The sequence below is a fragment of the Benincasa hispida genome, chromosome 5 (genome assembly GCF_027475165.1).
Source record: "Benincasa hispida cultivar pf3 chromosome 5, pf3_genome.v1.1, whole genome shotgun sequence".
Taxonomy (NCBI): domain Eukaryota; kingdom Viridiplantae; phylum Streptophyta; class Magnoliopsida; order Cucurbitales; family Cucurbitaceae; genus Benincasa; species Benincasa hispida.
In genome coordinates, this window is record NC_143482.1 from 61,369,725 (window position 1) to 61,393,060 (window position 23,336).

A 23,336-nucleotide genomic window follows, 5' to 3' on the forward strand; every position below is an offset into this window, starting at 1 on the left:
ATATATTCATATTTTATATTAAATATAAAATAGCCAAGTAGTTGGGATATATTATATTATATCATATATAGCGTCCTTTTATTTTCTTTCTAAAGTTGTATTAAGGAAAAGGTAAACGTGGAGCGCAACTATTGGTGTAAGACACACGACATTCCAAGTAAGTGGCCGCAGATTATAGAAATTCATTGATTAGAGCTCACTAATTTTGAAAAATAGTTTTGAAACCTCCATTTTTAGCTTTCAATTCTTCATTTTCATTTTACAAGTGGAAGCTCCAAATATGGCAAAGTGCTTCACAGCCAAGAGATTCAAACTTCTAGTTTCACCTCCAAATCCAAGAATTGCTCTGGATCCACATTTTAGGGTTACTCTATATAATTCTATGTCAATTTCCATTTCAATCCAGCTTCTTGAAAGCCTCCAACTATGAAGGGATGCTAGCCCATGAATGCTTATTTGAATCTTCCATGTGCTTTCTTTTCAATTTCTGAATTTCCTATTCCTACCCGTGTTTCTCCTAATTTGCTTTGTCCCTGTTTCTCTCTGTACACGACTTTATTTCCATGGTGATTCATAGAGAGATGTTTGTTCTTTTCATTCTTTCCATGCTGTCTTTTGGTATTACTACTCATGGTCATGGCGGTAATAATACTGGTGTTACTTACGATGCTAGATCACTTATCATTAATGGTAAAAGAGAGCTTCTGTTCTCTGGTTCCATTCATTATCCAAGAAGTACTCCAGAGGTACATGCCAAAAAACCCTATGTTTTGTTTGTAAAAAAAATTGAGGAGGAATTGATATAAAAATTGATGAAACCACATCTTAATCTCTAAATTTTAGATTAAAATAAACTGAGGAAATGTTGTTTTCGAGTTGCAGATGTGGCCAGATATTCTAGACAAGGCGAGACGTGGAGGTTTGAATTTGATTCAGACTTATGTTTTCTGGAATATTCATGAGCCTGTGGAAGGCCAGGTAAAGTTGAAGATCTTGGAGTTTGTGATTGATTTATGTGATTCGTAACTTGATTCAACTATATTTTTTCAATATGCAGTTTAATTTCGAAGGAAATTACGATTTGGTAAAATTTATCAAGCTCATTGCTGAGAAAAAGATGTATGTGACTTTAAGGGTTGGACCCTTCATCCAAGCTGAATGGAACCATGGGTATTGATCATCATTACCTCTTTCAAGCTTCAAAATTTCTATAATTCTTTTTCTCTCTTTTTTCCCTTTCTTTCTCACTAATATTTGGTTTTCACCTTCAGAGGACTTCCATATTGGCTCAGAGAGAAACCAAACATTATTTTCCGTTCATATAACTCCCCATTCAAGGTAAAATATGACTGTCATCTTTACAGTTTGAATTTGTCTAGGAAATTGGAGTTGGAAGGTAGTACAAGAAAATTAATTATTTTATTTGCAGCATTACATGAAAAAATATGTAACAATGATCATAGACATGATGAAGGAAAATAAACTTTTTGCTTCTCAAGGAGGACCCATCATTTTAGCTCAGGTATGTATCTATCTATATACATATATTCCTCATTGTTAGTTTATTTGATCTTTTTCTTCTTTTTAAATTTTTTCTAACACAATTTTTCCATCCACGATTCAGATTGAAAATGAATATAACCATGTTCAACTTGCATATGATGAGCTTGGTGTCCAATACATCCAGTGGGCAGCAAATATGGCAGTTGGATTTGGGGTTGGAGTTCCATGGATCATGTGCAAGCAGAAGGATGCTCCTGATCCAGTGGTAAGTTTAACGATCTCTTTACAATTGTTCTTGATTGGTGTAGAAAAAAGAAACTGATATGGGAAGATTAAAGAACAAAGTAGAAAAAAGAAACTGATATGGGAAGATTAAAGAACAAAGTATTAGAAGTTTTATGATTTCATCCTCGTTCTTAGAACTAAAGAGACCACTTATATGTTCAGATCAACACCTGCAATGGAAGGCACTGCGGAGATACTTTTACAGGACCCAACAAACCCTATAAGCCTGCACTATGGACTGAGAATTGGACTGCTCAGTAAGCATATATACCTAGTTTTACTGACAATTTTTCACGGCGTGGAAAATGATGTGAATTAAAAAGGAAGGTTACTATATACATGCATAAGTACGATCTAAACATCAACTATTTCCTGTCATAAAACAGGTACAGAGTATTTGGAGATCCACCTTCACAAAGATCAGCAGAAGATATTGCCTTTTCGGTCGCCCGATTCTTCTCCAAGAACGGTAGTTTGGTAAACTATTATATGGTAAGAAATATATGGCTTTTTCCATGCCTATAAATTTACTAAGTTAGCATAATTCTACTTTTATGGCAACCAATGGGACTATTTTACGTTTGCAGTACTATGGTGGAACAAACTTCGGTAGAACAAGTGCTGTCTTTACAACAACTAGGTACTATGATGAAGCACCACTTGACGAATTTGGTAAGTGGATTATATGTCTAGGTATGAGCAATCACGTGCTTGAACGCTCACTCAAATGTCTAAAATTTTGCACCTTTATGATGTGAAAGGCTTACAAAGGGAACCGAAATGGGGTCATCTCAGGGACGTGCACAAGGCATTGAATCTGTGCAAGAAACCTCTCCTCTGGGGAACTCCTAGAACCCAGGTGATGGGCAATGGTTTAGAGGTACTATAATCATTTATATACATTCGATGTAATATTTTAAGTGAAGGCACTTGGCTGATCCTTCAAAACCACCAAGTTATGCTAATTGATCAACTTGTTGTATCCTATACAGGCTCGCATTTATGAGAAGCCAGGAACTAATATTTGTGCTGCTTTCTTGGCCAACAATGACACAAAGAGTGCACAAACTATTACATTCAGAGGACGGGAATATCTTCTTCCACCTCGATCAATTAGCATACTTCCTGACTGTAAAACTGTTGTCTACAACACTCAGACGGTAAAACTCCTCTCTCATGAAAACTTAGTGACAGGAAGTTTAATAAAATAGGTTCTGTGGGTTGTTAAATTATAAATCTTGCCGCAATTGAGGACTCTAATTGACTCTTCCATAACCATTTGCCAAAAAAAAAAAAAAAACACAGATTGTATCACAACACAATGCCAGGAACTTTATCCCATCAAAGGTTGCAAGCAATTTCAAGTGGAAAATGTCAGCTGAACCCATTCCAACTGTTCAACAAGTACCAGTAAATAATAAGATACCGTTGGAGCTCTACAGTTTACTTAAGGACACCACAGATTATGGATGGTACACCACTAGGTAAGACAAACTCTATTTTCTCACAAAATAATAATAATAATAATAATAGGCTAAATGACGAGCAATAGAACTCTAATGTTTGAAGTTGTTGTGGATATTTAACATCTTTACATCAACTGATAACAGCTTCGAGTTGGACAAAGAAGACGTATCAAAGCGTCCTGATATCCTACCAGTGCTACGTATTGCAAGCCTTGGTCATGCTATACTTGTATTCATCAATGGGGAATACATGGGTAAGTGTTTATCCAAATATGAATACTATATTACACATAAGTTTCTCCACATAGCATACATCCTAACATTGAAAATATTCATCGCTAAAGAACATAGGGGTCTTTTGATTTCTAGGAACGGCACATGGCAGTCACGAGGAGAAAAACTTCGTTTTCCAAAAATCAGTGCCCTTAAGGGCTGGAATTAATAACATAGCTCTGCTAGGCATGACAGTGGGACTTCCAGTATGGAGATTACAACCCAGTGCTTGTCATTTCTGTTTGATTGTATTTTAGAAAATATAATCACCACTTTCTTTTGTCAATAATGCAGGATAGTGGAGCATACATGGAACACAGATTTGCAGGGCCTCGATTTATAACAATCCTTGGTTTAAATACCGGAACACTTGATATTTCTAAAAATGGCTGGGGACACCAGGTAATATTACAAGTAGCCCTTTTATACCTAACTAATCAAGTAAATGAAGTTGATTGGCAAAACATACGTCATAGGTTGTACAACTTAAATACTCACACTCTTGCAGGTTGGTCTGAATGGAGAAAAAGTTAAAGCTTTCACTCAGGGAGGATCACACCGAGTTGACTGGAGCGAAATCAAGGAAGAAAAAACTGCTCTCACATGGTTCAAGGTAATGATAATAAGCAATTCTATCAACTCTTTTCTCAGTTTTGGCATTGGAGATAAAATGTACCAACTCCATGGAGATACTATTGATTCAACTAAACTCACTCATTAATCTTGCAGACATATTTTGATGCTCCAGAAGGAAATGACCCTGTGGCTATTAGAATGAATGGAATGGGGAAGGGACAAATTTGGGTGAATGGTAAAAGCATCGGTCGGTATTGGATGTCCTACTTATCCCCTTTAAAAATGCCTACTCAATCAGAGTAAGCAACCACCCTTCTCCTTTTCCCTACTCATTAACATCTCTATAAACTCAAAATTCAAAAAAGTTTTGTCCAACGAAAAAAATGTTGCTCTTTCTCAGGTACCATATTCCAAGAACCTTCATAAAGCCATCAGAAAATCTACTGGTAATATTGGAAGAAGAGGATCACACACCTGAAAATGTTGAAATAGTTCTCGTGAACAGAGACACAATCTGCAGCTTCATTACCCAATATCATCCACCAAATGTCAAGTCCTGGGAAAGGAAAGACAAGCAATTCAGAGCTGTAGTAGATGATGTGAAAACAAGTGCCCACCTCCGGTGTCCCCACGACAAAAAGATCGCCTCCATTGAATTTGCAAGCTTCGGTGATCCTTCTGGTGTTTGTGGAAACTATCAACATGGAAAATTCCACTCATCGTTCGATACACAAAAACTCGTTGAACAGGTAAAAGAAACTAATACAAATACAAACTTCTTGTTTCAGTTTGATTAACCTTTTCAAATGGGGTTTTTTTTTTTTTTTTTTTTTTTTTTTTTTTTTTTGCAGCATTGTTTGGGTAAAGAAAACTGTTCAGTGCCAATGGATGCATTCAACAACTTCAAGAATGAATGTGATGAGAAGACACTAGCAATACAAGCAAAATGCAATGCTTAGAATTTGAATGGACAAATATTTTCAAAGAAAGAAGGAAAAGATCTGGAGAGGCTAGTCTACACATTCTGTTTGCTACTAACAACATGTTTCATAAATCACATCCCCTTCAGAGTTGGGGTTTCTTGAAGCTCAAAGTTTTACTTCTTTCTTTCTTTCTTTCTTTCTTTCTTCTTCTTCTTTTCTTCTTCTCCTCTTTTTGTCTCTCCCCACATACACACACACCTTTTTTCCATCCCCTTTGGTCATTTGTTATTTAATGAGTTGAGATTGAGAGGTAACAAAAAAGAAAAAGTTTTATTTAACTTTTATTTTCATTAATATAATCCCACAATTTCTTGAGCCTTGTTCTTATCCTTTATTCTAATTTTTTATTCTTGCAACCGAAATTAAATTTCCTTGCCCCCTTAACAAGAATGAAAGGAAAAAATGAAGGAAAAAATGTCTTTTCTATTAATAATCAATATTACTTTAAATTAAAGAATCCAACATTAATATGGGTAATAGTTAGTAAAAATATTGGTAGAATATTAAGAAAATATTGCTAACAACAATGAAAGCATTACCAGTTGAGATTTATAACTTATTTAAGCACCACCTAAATTGACCAAAAAAAAAAAAACTTAATTTCTAGGATTTCTTTTAAAGGTCTCCTATTGATATATATTCGCATAATAAATCATTTTGCAATCAAAATTTATCAATTTCTTTAAATGAACGCACTTCTAACACTTGTTCCAGTTTTGGAAGACCCTGCGTTATATCACCATATCGCGATTTTTCATATATCAATGTTCTTTCCTTCGTAAAGGATTTTTCCATAATGGCAATATCAAAAGGAGGGTTAATGTTTGAAGTGTTTATATTCATAATTCTTGAGTTTCATTTTGGTTGAACCAAACTTGGGAGGCTTGTTCATGTTGTTTCTTGGTCAAACTCCACACCTACTACCCATGTTTAATCACTTTACTCTTCACAATGTAGACATTTTTAGCCATTCTCCCTTTCAAAAATACTTACTGTGTTATTTGCTTGTTTTCAAATTACAACAATATGTTATTTTGAATCATGCGAAAACAACATTTGTTATACAAGATGACCAATGAAGCGATAATTCAAGAGCAATGAGCGAGTACTCATTGAGAATAACAATTGGATATAAACCTAAACCTTAAGACATGGATTGGGGTTAATGAAAGAATGAGAGCAAAAACGAGCAAAAACATAAGAAAAAGATGGGAACTCCAAATTAAGTATTGAATTAGTCTTATGCCTAAAGACCACCTAGATAATTTTATGATGAAGAATGTATGTATAAATGCTGGAGAACGTTAGGGCTATCATAGAACTTTAATTTCAGGATAATTGCAACGAGTAGTAAAATTAGCTATCACATTTGCAAACATGTCACATAAATAAATAATCTGCAAATTTGATAATTTTTATAGATTATTTTAATAGTTTATCATTGGTTGAACAGTTTATATTTATCATTGATAGATATCTATCACTTATCAACCATTTTTATGTCTATCATTGATGAACTACTTTTAACATGTTTGAGTGAACTATTTTATTCATGTTTATGATTGATAGACCATGTAAGAAATCACCTAATAGTAAATTAACATAATATGATTCTTCTTTATCATATTTGTATTCGATTGATATGATATATAGACTAATAACATATATACTAGTCAACGAGCATATAAACAATTAATGATAGACATCTATTACAAGTAAACCTCAGTCAATGATGTGAATGATATGGCTACCAGACAGGTCAATTGGTGATATCAGTCAATGATGTGCCTACCAAATAGGACAATTAGTATCAAATATCTATCATTGATAGATTTATTACTGATAAACTCCAATCAACATTATATGCTGATAAAAGTTAAAATTTTATCATATTTGCAGATGGTTTTTTCATGGAGTATTTGCAAATGGTTTTAAATGGTACTAAATTTGTTATTATTTTGTGTTAGAATGCTGTATATGCAATTACCTCTTAATTTTTCCTTAAATTTTGATAGGTGATGCACTATTTACCATAAGCTTTAACAATTTTTTAATGTTCACCCTTTAATTGATTTTCAGTTAAAAACAACAATTAAAATATAAAAAATATTATAACGCCCATGTGACACGTGGCAGAAACCGGCACTAAAATTTCCCGCTTTATTATTATTTTTATTATTTTATCATTAACGGTATCTTAAGTCATTTAAAAAAAAAAAAAGCCACGCCATAAAAACCGCGATTCAAATCGTTGCCTATTTCTGAGTTCCTCAAATTAAAACATCAACAATTTCTCTTTTCTACAAATTTTGCGAGAAAAACGAAACAAAAAAAAAAATAAAAAGAAAAAACCCGTAAAATAATGCTTCGATTTCAATGATCACTTACCATTTTTCCATTGACTGTTGGGTTTCGATCCTGTTGTTTTGGTCGTTGAAATCGAGAAGGAAGCTTGGGATTTTCCAAAAAATTTCCCATCTGTAGAATATTCTTGTTGATTGATCTGCAAACTTTTGTAGAAAGGCGCGGGAAAATCGATGAACAGGGGGCTATTTCCATTGTTGGAACTGAGTTCAAAGGTCGCAGGGAAGTTTTTCTAAATCTTGAAGCAGGAATTGAAATGGGGTTTTTTGGTACAATATTGGGCCTTTTTGGATTTGGAGTTGGGATCTCCATTGGCCTTGTTGCTGGTTACTTCCTTTTCATCTATTTTCAACCCAATGATGTTGAGGTTAGTGTTCCTTTGCTTCCGTTTTCCCTCGAAACTCTAGGGGATTTCACTTTGGAAAAGAAAATGTTTCATACTATTAGATTCGGTTCCATAACCATGAGTTTCAATATAGGAGATCTTGTAGCACTTACTAACGAGCCTTATTGATTATGGACACTAATGTAATTAGATCTACTCTTCGTAAACAAATTTGAGATTTGCGATTTCAAGTAAGGTCAGTTTAGGATCATGGGATCCTTGATCCTTTTCCATCGAATAGGAAAGGTTTATTGCATAAATCATACTTCTAAGAAGTTTCTCCATAGATCCTATATTTATTCATATGAAGAAAAAAGTTACTGTCACGAAAGAGGTACTTATTTGTACCAATGGTACTTAACGATGTTTCTTTATCTTTTGAGTTGCTCAGATGGTTTAGATTGAACCTTAAGGGTGAATGTAAGTAGTAAATGGGTTCAGGTCATGATAACTATCTGCTTAGGATTTAATATCCTATATCGTGACAATAAAATATAGTAGGATCGTGCAACCATGATTAGATTTGGAAACTGAGTTCAGCTTGTGGACAACGATCTATTGAATTGGTTATTGGAGATTTTCATGGAAATGGTGAACAAAGTTCAGAATGCACAATTGTTTACTTTGTCATTGAACTCAACTAACCAGTCTCTTGGAAAATAATTATATTTCTAGCTTGAGTCATTTAGAGGATATTTGGGACAAGGAGTGAAGTTATTTAATCTGAAAATTTATTAAATCTCGAGAGTTGTTTAGTCTTGGGCCGACAGTATAAAGATTTAGAAAGTCATGAAATTGATGTCTTTTAGTCACAGGGTTCACAAACTTATTGGGTCAAACTAGGATTGGAACTCCACTTAACTCAACTAACCAATCTCTTGGAAAATAATTATGTTTCTAGCTTGAGTCATTTAGGAGGTATTTGGGACAAGGAGTGAAGTTATTTAAGCTAAAAATTTATTAAATAAGGAGATTTGTTTAATCTTGGGCCCACAATGTAAAGAGTTAGAAAGTCATAAAATTGATGTCTTTTAGTAGCGGGGTTCACAAACTTATTGGGTCAAACTAGGATTGGAGTTCTTAACTCCACTTCCCCAACTTCAAGTTCTTGAGCCAAACATGCCACTAGAGATTCATGATGTGATCTCCATGTTATCAGTTGCATCTTGTGCTGCAATCACACGTTTAGTTCTTCTATGCAAAAAGAACGGAATTTCTTAACTGGATAGGCTAGAGGTAGAAGCTAAGATACATAGCCAATATTTCAGTGCTTTATTCTCTTTATAATGCCTCTCCTACATTTCTATGTATTTTGAAAAATTTATGCGGGAATGGCCTGTTCAGGATCATGAAATTCGTCCACTTCTCGAAGAAGACCCAATAAGATTGCAGCAAATGCTTCCTGAGATACCACTGTGGGTGAAATGTCCAGATTATGATCGTGTATGTAACTCGTATTAAATTCCTCTTATCCTATTATCTTTTGCCTTTGACTGAATTATCTTATAGTTTGTCTAACAACTTTTTTGTAGGTTGACTGGCTTAACAAGTTTATTGAATATATGTGGCCCTATCTTGATAAGGTTTAGTCATCTGCTTCATCAGCAGTACTAATTTTTTTTTAGTTTTTCAATCAACTCTTTTGTTTGTTAGTTATGCTAATTCCACTTCCATTGATGCTACATCTTTTATTTTCCCTTTCCTTTTCTTTCCCTTTCTTTTCCCCCTCTTTTTGTAGCTTCTCCATTTCGTGTGTCTGTTCAGAAATTTTATGTTTTCTCTTGACACAGGCAATATGCAAAACAGCAAGAAATATTGCTAAACCTATAATTGCAGAGCAAATCCCCAAATTTAAAATTGATTCTGTTGAATTTGAAGCACTCACATTGGGGTCCTTGCCGCCAACTTTTCAAGGTACTAATGTGATTCAACTCTTCCTGGTTCAATATTAGAGGAATTTTATGTTTAACTATCGTCTGTATTTAATGCAAGTGCACACCAGATTTGCTTTTTTAAGAAGTCTTCCATTGCATCTTAGTTCTATTTTGTGAATTTGGGCAAAGCTTTCTATAAGAGAAAAAAAGTACTCGAATGGTAAATTAGTTATCTATTTTATAGTTATGTTGGCATCTTCACATTGTAAGGTTGTGACAGATGCTTCCTTCTGCACTTTAGAATATCTTGAAAGAGGGAAAAGAACTCAATACAAGACTAGGGAAATATGACTCTGCTACATTGTGCATCGACCAAGAATCTGTTGGGAGCTTATCAGAGTTGAACAAACCAATATTGCAGCGGAGATTTTAATTCTCTGTATCATTATTTCTATTGAAGATCACAACTGATGTTATTTCTCATGATCATTGTTCTTGTTAGGCATGAAAGTCTATTCTACCGATGAGAAGGAGCTGATAATGGAACCTTCAATAAAATGGGCTGGAAATCCAAATGTCTTGGTTGCAGCCAAGGCATTTGGACTGAAAGCAATAGTTCAGGTGAGAACGTGAGATGCCTTTTCTTTTATTCTATGGATAAAATCTTAAATGACTTTTTGGATAATGAGACAGAACCGTTGCCTGCTTTTTCATTCTTCTTTGTGTGGCAACCACAGATCCTAGATTTGCAAGTTTTTGCGGCTCCACGTATTACCTTGAAGCCATTGGTTCCGAGCTTTCCTTGTTTTGCAAATATCTTCATCTCGCTCATGGAAAAGGTTTTGTGATCACGAGTCAGCATTGCATTTGTTGTTGGTATTTACTCAAGTTTTGTGACCAGGACTTTTAACTAAATAGAAAGAAATAGATAAAATGTTCGTATTCAAAATTTCCTGTTAATTACATACAAATTTTTTATGCTGATATTAATCCAGCAGGCTAGAATTTGGTCTCACTCTCTCTAACATTAATGAAAGATCCTTCTAGTTAAGGTTTTAGAAAACTTATGGCATATTTTTTATGGCGATTGATGCCATTCTGCGGTTGGTTTTGCAGCCACACGTTGATTTTGGGCTAAAGCTTGTTGGGGCTGACTTAATGTCTATTCCAGGTCTCCACCAGTTTGTCCAGGTAATATAATCTTTCTCCTTACATTCTGCTTTCATTTTAACAAGAATGAGTGACATATGGACTTTAATTATAAGCTGAACGGATGTGGGTTAAACGTTCCATTTCATGTTAATATAGTTCAGTATCTAAAGTGAAGTTGACTCTCTGAAGATGTAACATCTATCAGCCTCTACCATAATTCATTCTCAAAATGATAGCTATATTTGGCTGTGATCTTCCTCGGTTTAAGATTTAATGCTCAAAGAATGCCAATCCATTTTGATATGATGTGTCATTAAGACAGATAATCTTGGAGTTGAATTCGAATGGGTTTAACGTTCCATTTCATGTTAATATAGTTCAGTATCTAAAGTGAAAACTCTCTGAAGATGTAACATCTATCAGCCTCTACCATAATTTATTCTCAAAATGATAGCTATATTTGGCTGTAATCTTCCCCGGTTTAAGATTTAATGCTCAAAGAATGCCAATCCATTTCGATATGACGAGTCATTAAGACATAATCTTGGAGTTGACTTCGAATGAGTTTGTGTCACCTTCTGTTTGAGGGCCAGCATCTGTAAATCATGTTCATGATTGCATTGAAAACTGTAACTGCAGGAGACTATTAAAGATCAGGTTGGCAACATGTATCTATGGCCTAAAACCCTGGATATAACAGTTATCGATCCATCAACGTATGTTCCTATATTCTTTGTTTCAATGTTATGAAACTTGTGTTTAGGCTATCTCCTTTTATGTGCTAACATAATTGATTTAACTTTCATAGAGCTCTAAGAAAGCCAGTCGGAATTCTGGATGTGAAGATTGTAAGGGCAATGAGATTGAAAAAGAAAGACCTTTTAGGCGCATCAGATCCTTATGTGAAACTTAAGCTTACTGAGGAAAATCTACCTTCAAAAAAGACCACCGTGAAACATAAGAATTTGAATCCTGAATGGAATGAGGAGTTCAGTTTGGTGGTCAAAGACCCAAATTCCCAAGTCATAGAATTCCAAGTTTACGATTGGGAACAGGTCAGTAATTTTATGTCCTTTCCTTGATTCTTTTCTATTTAGTCTATAATTTTTTTTTTCTTTTGAATAATCTACTTAATGTTCAAAGGTTGGAAAGCATGACAAGATGGGCATGAATGTAATCCCTTTGAAAGATCTTCCTCCTGAAGTGTCAAAAGTCTTCACCCTTGACCTACTGAAGAACATGGACCCGAATGATGTTCAAAATGATAAGAACAGGGGGCAGATTGTGGTTGAATTGACTTACAAACCATTTAAGGAAGATGAATTAGCTGGAGATTTGGATGATGCACTGAAGGTAAAGGATGCTCCGGTAGGAACGCCGGAAAATGGAGGTCTACTTGTAGTTATCGTTCATGAAGCTCAAGATGTTGAAGGCAAACACCACAACAATCCATATGTGAGGCTTCTGTTCAAAGGGGAAGAGAAAAGAACTAAGGTACTTCATGATTCTAATACATGATAATGTTCTTGTTTTAATATCATCATTTAGTTAGTGGGAAGAAATGATGTTAGATTTCATTACATCCTCTCTACTTATGTATGAGACAGAGAAATGACAAATAAGAAATCTATTGAGATAAACTACATGAATTATTCATATGAGCAAATGAGGTTAACCTGCCATTTCATTTATAATGTTTGAGATATGGCTCTTGAGGCTGTCGGATAATAGATTTTCTTGCTACTTTTGCAGCGTATGAAGAAGAACAGGGACCCCAGATGGGAAGAAGAGTTTGAATTTATGCTTGAAGAACCACCCACAGATGAGAAATTATATGTGGAAGTTCTCAGCTCCTCATCAAGAATGGGCCTCCTGCATCCCAAGGTATGTTGTAACTCACTATTTTTCTTCGTCAAGTCTAGTTCAGATTGAAATATCAAAGGTACTCTACATGTGTTTAAACTCAAATATCGGAATGACGGTGTTTAAACTCGAATAGACAATACTCAAATATCAGAACAACGAAGACGTTGCATGATTTAGGGATTATTTTATTGTACAAGTAAAATAAGTGAAGTACAGCTTTTTGATCTAAGGATGTCAAATATGTAGGTTTGATCTTTTATATGGGAGAACAGATCATGATTCGTGATTTTTGGAGACAATGAAACTAAAATTATTATAGCCCGTTTGATAATCATTTGGTTTTTAGTTTTTGGATAATGAAAAGCTTATTGGTAAGTAAAATTAAGTTTATAGACGTTATTTTCACTTCCAAATTTCTTCATTTGTTATCTATTTTTACTACTGGTTTTAAAATACCAAGCCAAATTGAGAAAACTAAAAAAAATATCTTTTAAAAACTTACTTTTGTGTTTTAGTATTTGACTAATAATTCAATCATTGTACTTAAAGATATAACTGAATATAAGAAATTGAGAGGAAATAGACTTAATTTTCATAAACTAAAAACAAAAAACGAAATAATTAGCATAAGTTGTGGGCCATGAACAACTCAGACCAAACAAGGCGTCCATTCACAACTACACTCTCTTAACACCAACTCCTCGAGTCAAAAATCTCCTAAAAGGTTTTTTTTTTTTCTTTTTTCTTTTTTGCTATTGGTTTTTAAGGCTGTTCCAACCCGCTGGTATTGTGGCTGAAACATAATGTAATGAGTTTGGGATAACTTTTGAAGAGATTGCTTTCACTTAAAAGCACCATGTTTTCCCTCGTTTTAGTTGGCTACAAATCACCTTTTACCTTCCTTTTCTACCTCACCCTGTTTGGAATGAGTAATTCCAAATGCACTCTTGACTATGTAAACTGAATATTATCAAAACTTGAAATAAAGTTTCAATTCCTCTAAAATAATGTAACTTTCTGACCAAAAGAATTAAAATGAAATCGATATCCAGACCTCAAATTTATAGATATATAAATAAAATATTGATATCAACGGATATTTTTATAAATAAACTAATTAATAAAAATTAATTAAATCAATAAATTGAGTTGTTACTTTCAAATTGAGTTATGGAGCTTATTATTACTTTTCATATTAATAGAGACAATTTGCGATGCTTTATATGTATTTGTAAAAGATATATGGAATATCGATTAATCTTTAATATCGATATCGAATCTTCCAATTTATGAATATGTAGATGGATATATCAATGTATCGATATATATTTTGGTCATTTTGTGAAAGTTAGGAGTGATATTGTGAGAGCCCTAGTGAGAGATATAGTAGGATTATTGGTAGAATATTAATATCGTTATTAGAATGGGCATATTAGTAATTAGTGAGTGAGTTGGTTAAAGCTTTTAGTTATAAATAGAGAGAGTGGGTTGGGAGCAAAGTGTGAAGAATTTTGTGGGATGGAGAATTAGGAAAAGACTAGCCCTCGAAAAACTATGGCATATTGTAATTTCTTCATTGATATTGTAATATATACATCTATCTTTAGTGTTATTTGTGTTCTTTATATTTCTTGAGTGTTCTTGTTTGGAGGTATCCTACAAATCTTCATATTTTGAAACAGGAATCGTTAGGATACGTAGAGATCAGTCTTTCTGATGTTGTTACGAACAAAAGGATAAACGAGAAGTATCACCTTATAGACTCAAAGAATGGAAGGATTCAAATTGAGTTGCAATGGAGGATTTCATCCTGAACTCACTATTTTTCTTGCTTAGTCTTCAGTCTTCCTAGAGACAGGAAAGACATTTCCCCCTCATTTTCTGACACAGATTCATTTGTTTTACTATTCATTATCCATATAAATAAAGAGGCCATTTTAATCCTCTTACTAATTTAGGTTTGGTATCAATATTCTTTTTTTTTGTAGCATAGTGACAGAACCAAAACATTCCATTATGTTAATTGAAATTTTGATTTGCTCAGCCTCTTTTAATTCAAAAGAGTGAAAGTAAGTGGCTGACACAAACATATTTCAATCAACATACGTCGAGGTTCGAATTTACTGTCTCATATATTTTTTAGTTTTTGGAAAAAAAAATAGCCTTTTTATTCCTAATGGCCCGTTTGGTTCATGAGAATAAGAGATGAGGATGAGAAATTATATTTTATCACCATATTTGGTACAAGATTTCAACATTGGAAATGAGATCATCTTATTTTAAGGATTTCATATTCTCATCCATTGAAGTTTTTCATAAGTTTTCTCTATTTCCAATGGTTTTTCTCTCTTTCTTACATTTTATCTTTTCATTTTATTTGTTATTCTTTTTTGTTGATATTGTTTAATTTAATTTTTATAAATATGTTTAAATTAAATTTATAATTGATGTATCTAATTAATTTTATTAATAATAATGCTAATATAATAATTTCCATAATTTATTCTATTATTATATTGGTTAATATTTAATTTTTATAAATATGTTTAAATTAAATTTATAGTTGATGCATCTAATTAATTTTATTAATTATAATGCTAATATAATAATTTCCCTAATTTATTCTATTATGAGGAATTAATATGAAAAATCATATATTTTTTTTAAATATGAATAACCATAATTATATATTTGGTAAATATTTTTAAGTATTTTTTAAACATTTGCTTAAATTTCTTTTTATTGTAATATATATTAACATCATAAATTATTTATAAAAATTATTAATTAGTGTGTAAAAAATATTAATTAATTAACTAATAATAAAATAAGTTAATTTTTTCAATAAAACACTATTGAACACTTATACTTTTAGTTTTAATCTATAATTATAATTATTCTTTTTAAAATTTAAAATATTGTTTGATGATTTAAAATCAATTAGTTTATATCAACTTCTTTTGTATATATATAAGGCTTATAATTGACATTAAACAATTAGCTAATTAACTCTTCAATTAACAAAATTACAAAAAAAAATACTTAAATTAATTATCAATATCTTTTTTATAAAAATTTATAATATAAATATACAATATAAAAAATTTAATTCATAATAAATATATTAAATTGGAGGGTGATTGGGTAAATTTAATTAAATTTTAATGACTTAAAATTGATTTAATAACTTAATGCAAACAAAATAAATTAACAAATAAAAATTAATTTTTATTAAATTTATATTTTATAATTGCATAATAAAGCATAACACATTCCCAGATATTCTAAACAAATACAGTTATCTTTTATTCTACTTCTTATTCCTAGATATCTTATTTCTAAATGTTCTTAGATATCTATAAAATCTTAAACCAAATGACCCCTAATTTTAAGCATAACTATGATTTAGTCTCTAGATTTTTAAACATTATATTTTTACCTTTGTATTTATTGTTTTGAATTTAGTTTCAAGATGAGTTATAGATTTTAAGATTTTATACTTTTGCTTATGAGTTTAAAACTTAATACTAATGCGCATTTTTGTCGTCGATGTTAATTTTCAATGACTGAAATTATAATAATTATAATAGGAATATTTTAATTAGACGAAAAGCAGTGAAAATTTAATTAGGATATTTATGATACATAGTAGAATAAGAGAAAAAATTTAAAAATAAATTACATCTTTAAAATATTTGCAAATATTGATGAATTGACTAGTCAATATTTGAATTTTTTTTTTAATTTCTAATTTCGTCCTCCCTTATCTTATCTTGTTGCACACCTTTTTTTGGTCTTTTTATTTTCTTTCTTTTCATCTATTGTTGCCTCTTCTCTCCCCTTTTTTCATTTTTTTCATTTTATTTTCTTTCTCAGCTTTTGCTTCTTCCCCATTTTTTTATTTTATTCTTTTCTTTATTTTTTATTTTCTTCTTTTTCTTCTTTTTCCCTTTCTTTTTCCTTTTTTTTTTCTTTCCTTTACTTTTATTTTCTTTCATTTCTTTCTTTTTATCTTTTTTTTCTTTTTTATTTTACTTTCTTTTCTTTCTTTGGTTTTTGCTTATTCCTTTTTTTTATTATTTTTATTTTCTTTCATCAGTTCTTGCTATTCCTTCTTTTATTTTTATTTTCTTCTTTTTCTCCGATTGCTTCTTCCCTTATCTTTTTTTATTATTTTCTTTTCTTTTCTTTCTCGATTTTTTGTTTCTTCTTTTTCTTTTTCTTTTTTTAGTTTTCCTTTCATTTGTCCAATTTTTTGCTTCATTTTTTTCTATTTAATTTTTTTTTCCTTTTTTCAGTTTCTGCTTCTTCTCTTTCTCTTATTTTTAATTTTTTTCTTTCCTTTATTTGAATTTTTTCTTCTTCCCCCTTTTTTTACAAGAATTATGAGGCTGAGTTCCGTACGTAGAACTTGAAAGTACTCAATTCATAAGTGACTTAACACTAACAAGCCAATCATCAAGATTGATTATTATAACAAATAATAAATATAAATAGCAAATGAAAATCTATCAGTGATAACCACTAATATTTTTTTATCATTGATAGCTTAATCTTTGATTATATTTTCGTAGTTAATAGCCACTTATAGAAATCTATCATTGATAGCCAACGTAGTGAATTTAATTAATAAAGTTGAATATCGAACTAAAATATAAGTGGAATGCCTAGAAGCTATCACTAATAGCACGTTTATCAATGGTAGAAGCTATCATAAAAAAGAAAATGGACTTATAAATGTTTGGGAATGACAAGAAATGGGCAAAAAGGTGTTCAGTGGTTATGATTGATAGAAGCTACTACTGATAGCATGTTACCAGTGATAGAAGCTAATACTAATAACATGTTATCGATGACAGAAGCTACTCGATAGCACGTTATCGGTGATAGAAGCTCCCACTGATAGCACGTTATCGGTAATAGAGAACTATCACTGATAGCATGATATCAGTGAGATCATTGATAGCATCTTATTAGTGATGTTATCAGTGAAAAAAGCTATCACTGATAACCACAATATGAGTGATGTTAGTGATATCAGTGATAAAACTTAAGTGATATCTATATATCAAGTTTCTTTCAAAGGTGATAACCAGTTATAGAAGTCTATCATTGATAGCCTAAAGTGTTAATATTTCAAGGTTGATTCTAATTGATGAAGGTCTATCAGTGATAACGACTGATAGCTACTATCAGTGATAGCCATGATAAAAGATTATTGGTGATAACTACTATGGTAATCAAAGTTGTTGGTCTTCTTTCAAAGTTGATCACTATTTATAAATCAATTATTGATAGCCATTGATAGCCTTTAAGTAGTAATATTTCAACGTTGATTCCAATTGATGAAAGTGAATCAATGATAGCTAATAACAATTGATAACAAATTAAAAGTTAATATTTCAAGATTGTATTAATTTTTCTAAAATTAAAAGTTATCGCTGATAGCAACTATCATCGATAGAAATTGATAGAAGCTATCAGCGATAGCAACTGATAACAACTATCAGTGGTCATCACTGATAGCTGCTATCAGTCAGCTGCTATCAGTGGTCATCACCCAAAAAAGGAAAAGAAAAAAATACATCACTTCAACAAATGTCTCACTCCCAATTTTAAGAAGTTTACATGTTACATCTATTTTAACTTAGGGTTTGGAATAATTTTAGCACCCAAAAAAGTACATCAAAAGAACAACCAAAGTTGAAGTTTTAAATCTATATTTATACCATATATAAAAGGAGCTATGAAAGAGAATTTTTACATTTCTATTTTATTGCTATATCTACCAAAAAAAAAATTCACTCATTATAACTATTTCGAGTCCGAGGTGGTTATCTGTAAAGTGGTATGTTCTTTTAGATTAAATTGGACAACTAAAAGTATAAAGACTAAAATTGAACAAATTTCAAAGTATGGGACCGAAATAGTATTTTAACAAAAAAAAAAAAAAAAAAACTAGTAATATGGTACTATGTGTCGATGCCGAAATTCAGGTAAGAAAAAATCACATGACATTCACATGCTTCAACAAAATTTATAAATGGAAAGAAAATGAGATTTATAAAACAAAGAAAAAAGACTCCAATACCAAACTAAGATCCATGTAAATGGTAAAATGAGGGAAAAAGTTTTTAGTTACTTCAAAAGCTTTAATACATCTATAAGAAATTGACTTAGGGTTTATGGTATTCAACACTAAATTATATTAGCTACTATTTGATTAGTCGATTTTGAATTTATTTGAGCCCAGTCCTTTTTTATCTACTTATTCTCTCTCTGTCTCTCACTACAAGAATATTTGCCTTCCCCAACGAAAGTTTAAAAGCATCAGGAAAAGTGTCTTTTCCCAATGGTTTTTTTTACCATCGGGAGAAAATAGCTATCCCAATGGTGTTATAAAAAGAGTCGAGATAGGGTGTCATTTCCGAAGTAATTTGTGTTGGGTTATATGTCTTAAAACTCGTAGTTTTGTAAACATACTCGTAGTTCTTGGGTTGTATTTAGTTTCAGACAAGTATTGTTGATTGTTTAATAACTCTAAATCCAATAAACTATGAATCCTTGGCTATTGTCATGAATATTTGGACTTTATGTGGAGACATAAACTTGATCAAGTTCAAGTAAAATATCCTAAACCATCTATAATAGTTAGATTAGGTTGAGTACCTATTTTTGGAAATAATATTGAATACGGCTCGCTTTATGATTGTTACAAATATTGGAAAGTGTCATAAACGATGTGATCAGTTCGTTCATGTAAAGACATGTGAGCGGAGGTGTTCTACACGATGAGATTATGTAAGACAGACCACGAAATAATTACTATTACGTATTAACACCGTTTTCTGTTAACACTGATTAATTTCACTTCTTGATGACCTAGATAACTTGATCTGAATCCTGAGCTGTCTATGAACTCTTGTTTATTCACGATTGTCCCTTGATCTGCTCAATATGCCTCCCATTTCAAGGATAAAATCGGGCAGATGATTGGGGACATAGAATTTGCAAGATGGAACTCACTTCTACCCATTTTAGGGATAGTAGAAAGGTTGTTCCCTTAAGGGCTGATCCCGAGTCTTGAACAAGGGGCCCTATCCTTTCGTTGGCCTAAGAGGGAATGGATTTAGTGATTATGATCCTAAATCAATTGTTCATTAGAGGGACAATGGTACTTAAGAAGAAAAGATGTAACTCAAGGGTATTTCGATATTTGACCAAGTTGAGGTTACGAACAACCTATGAAGAATCAACTTATTGATGACGGTTGTATAAAATGGACACATAATATATCTATAGTGAGGGGAGTGCAACTACAGGCTATAGTGGACACTCCTGTTAGTTAACGAATGTTGATTAACTAGGTTAAAGAGTTTGACCGATTAGTCTTGGATCGTTGGATCCCATGATCTGTAGGTCCATCGGGTCTCCTTGCTAGCTCAATATGGACAAAATTGAAGAACTAGGTGAAATAAGAATTTGAAATGTTCAAATTCGGGTTTTAGGAAAAATTGTATTTTATATGAGATATAATTTACAATTAAATAAATAATTATTTATTTATTTATTTTTTAGAGTATACTCGATCATTAGCATGAAAGTGTTTTTTAAACTTGATTAATATGATTAATCAAAGCTAGGTGTCATAAACAATTTAATATGTGATATTAAATTTTTTTATTTTATTTAATTGAAATTGTTTTAATTAAATAATTTCTAAATTTGAAAAATTGTATTTATTTTTTTTAAATAAAAAATTCGTTAGTGGAAAAATTCAATTGTTGGATTTTCCTACTAACTAAGTGGATTTTGAAGTGGCACTTCCCAAGCTTGACACCTAGAGATTACATGCTAGTGGGGTTTCAGATGGAAAACATGCAAAATGGGATTTTGCATGTATTTTCTCTATAAATGGCTTTGTTTTTTGAATTTGCAAAACTAATACTTCCACAACTTTTGACCTAAACTTTTCCACCTCAACTCTCCTTTACTCTCCTTCTTTCTATAGTGAAATTCCCTTATTTTCACTAACAAAACGGTCTCACAACCATGTTCTTGAACCGGAGAATAATGGGGATTTACTGTTGGTGGTGTCGTTCGTGCACGGGAGAGGAAGTTTATAGTGGAGTCTTCAAAGGTTGTATTTTCTATTCCTTTTGCATGCTTATTCTTGTTTTTATTACAATTAGAACGTTGTCAATTTCATCGCTTCCGTTGGGCATGCATTTTTTATATTCCATCAAATGGTATCAGAGCATGCTTACAACGTTCTATTACATATTGGTGGGTATTTTTTCATTTATTGAATGTTTGTGGACTAAAGTGGATACATTACGGTTTTGGCATTAGGTTTCATTTAATTTCTTGTTGAAATTTGTAATTGCTCACATGTGTATGAGCATTAATGTGTGGTAAAGGGTCTGTAAATTTGCTAGAGTCGTTAGAGTCATTTTTAGGCTGTAGTTGCTCGGTTCTAGGAAAGAAAACAACAGCATTTTTGGTGAAAAATGGCTCACAGGCCCGTTTTTCCTTCCCAGACCCGAAAAATCATTTTACAAACTCGACACCCGACCCAATTCTAAAGTGCCGCCCTCGTACCAACTGCCGCCCAAAGGATCCGACTCGTTTGTGCTCGGCCCACCCGCTCCGCAACCCGACTCCATCAGCACCCATTCACATGCCTTCCCATCTGCGACCCTGCTTGCCCGCGTGTCCAACCTGGCTCGCCCCGCGCTCCATTTGTTGACCAGTTTCTACACACGTTGACCAGTCAGTCCAAACGGTCTGGACTGGTCCAATTGACCTGGTTGAGCCGATTTGACCGGTTCAACCTGGTTTTTGGTGTTTTTAGGTCCGTTCGAGTTGGTTCAAAGTGTTTGAAGCCGATATGAGGGAGCTACTTGTTGTTTTTTGTAATAATTTAGTTGCTTGTTTTCTTTTAATGCCAAAACCAGTCCACTTTAGTGTTGTTTACTTATTATGCATGTGATGTATAATATTGTTTGATTATGTATGCATAAAGTATGCCATATAGTTTTTTGAAAACCTCACCATAGGATAAGCATATGACATGCATTTGTTATATGTTATAAATGTAATAATGTATATAGTATGCATGCTAGGTTTTAATATAAGTGTTATATTAAAGCATGTTTGTTTAAGAAAGCATGTTGTAGATGAATGCTCTAGGGTTATAAATGTTATAATTTATTTTATAATTGTTATAAAATAACCTAGACTTTTAAAATCTATAATAAAGATAAGATGCATGCTCACCTAGGGTTAACCGGTGCAATTCAATAGCCTTTTTAAGAGTTAGAATAGGTCAATTACTTGTAAAACAAGAGTTGTTTACTTACCCGTGGAGATCTTGTCTAAGATTGGGAGTACTTAAGTTGACGGTTTACGGAACACCTCCTACTTGGAGATCAAACTGGCATCTAAGTCAATAACCCTAGTTATATGTGAAGGAAATCTAAACATAGATATCCATATGAGTGGAAGCGGATCGTTCCAAATCACATTGCAGTCCACACAGAAACAATTATGCATAATCAAAAATTAAAGCATGCTATTTAATATAAAGATACAAGGGATAGAGTATGCAAACCTTTGAAGAACCTTTCTTCAAGTATCCCTCGATCATTCAGCAAATCATTCAATCAGCACGAACTCGAATGCAATAATCAGAACTCAATTTCAACGAACGTCTGAATGTGGCTATTTTCATTACCATTCAAAAAGACAGTCTTGACGTCCATTTTTCATATCTCTTAATCATAAAATGTGGCTATGGACAGGAAAATCCTGATAGACTTCATCATGACAACAAGTGAGAAAGTTTCTTCATAGTCCACTCCCTCGACTTGGGTATAATCCTTTGCCACGAGTCTAGCCTTAAAGGTCTGCACCCTTCCATCTACGCCTATTTTCCTTTTGTATATCCACTTACAACCTATAGGTTTTACCTCATCAGGCTGATCCACAAGTTTCCAGACGAAATTGAAGTACATAGACTCCATTTCCTAATTCATGGCTTTAATCCACTCATCTTTGTCAACATCCTCCATTGCTTGCATATAAGACAATGGATCCTCAACCTCATCATCAAATATGATGTTTTGAGCTTCAGTCAAACCATATAGCATTCTGGTGGGTTCGCAATTCTCCCACTATGTCGAGGCATTCTCAACTCCTGAGATGGTTGACTAGATGAACCGAAATCAACAACTCTTGTTGATCTATCAGTCTGTTCAACAACTCTTGTTGAACTCTCAGTAGTCTCATTAGAAATCTCATTTAAAATAAGCTTACTTTGTAGTTTATGATCCCGATTGTGGTCTTCTTCTAAGAACATAGCATTTTTCGATACAAAAACCTTGTTCTCACGTGGACCATAGAAGTATCCACCCCTCGTTTCTTTGGGGTAACCTACAAAGAGGCAAACTTTCGAACGCGGTTCCAACTTTTTAGGGTTAGCCACAAGCTCGTGGTCCGGACATCCCCAAATCCTGAAGTGGCGTAAACTACCTTTACGGCCTCTTCATAACTCAAAAGGTGTTTCAGGAACACTCTTTGAGGGAATCTTGTTCAAAATATAGATTGT

General features: G+C 32.6%; 2 protein-coding genes across 2 annotated transcripts; both read left to right on the top strand.

Moving 5' to 3' along the window:
• Positions 1-285: 285 nt before the first annotated feature.
• On the top strand, positions 286-5,401 carry LOC120077570 (beta-galactosidase 13-like). Its single transcript, XM_039031506.2, has 19 exons — positions 286-746; positions 883-978; positions 1,058-1,170; positions 1,272-1,338; positions 1,430-1,522; positions 1,625-1,768; positions 1,951-2,045; positions 2,175-2,280; positions 2,376-2,460; positions 2,550-2,668; positions 2,781-2,948; positions 3,094-3,272; positions 3,399-3,508; positions 3,624-3,733; positions 3,822-3,929; positions 4,036-4,140; positions 4,257-4,402; positions 4,504-4,852; positions 4,955-5,401. The coding sequence occupies exons 1-19, from the start codon at positions 564-566 to the stop codon at positions 5,060-5,062; spliced, it is 2,484 nt and encodes an 827-aa protein (XP_038887434.2). The 5' UTR covers positions 286-563; the 3' UTR covers positions 5,063-5,401.
• A 1,948-nt stretch (positions 5,402-7,349) lies between these two features.
• On the top strand, positions 7,350-14,680 carry LOC120077682 (synaptotagmin-2-like). Its single transcript, XM_039031639.2, has 12 exons — positions 7,350-7,817; positions 9,180-9,278; positions 9,368-9,418; positions 9,626-9,749; positions 10,212-10,330; positions 10,447-10,548; positions 10,826-10,900; positions 11,501-11,577; positions 11,670-11,916; positions 12,005-12,355; positions 12,614-12,745; positions 14,410-14,680. Exons 1-12 carry the CDS (start codon positions 7,707-7,709, stop codon positions 14,539-14,541), a joined length of 1,620 nt encoding a protein of 539 aa, XP_038887567.1. The 5' UTR covers positions 7,350-7,706; the 3' UTR covers positions 14,542-14,680.
• The last annotated feature ends 8,656 nt before the right edge of the window (positions 14,681-23,336 follow it).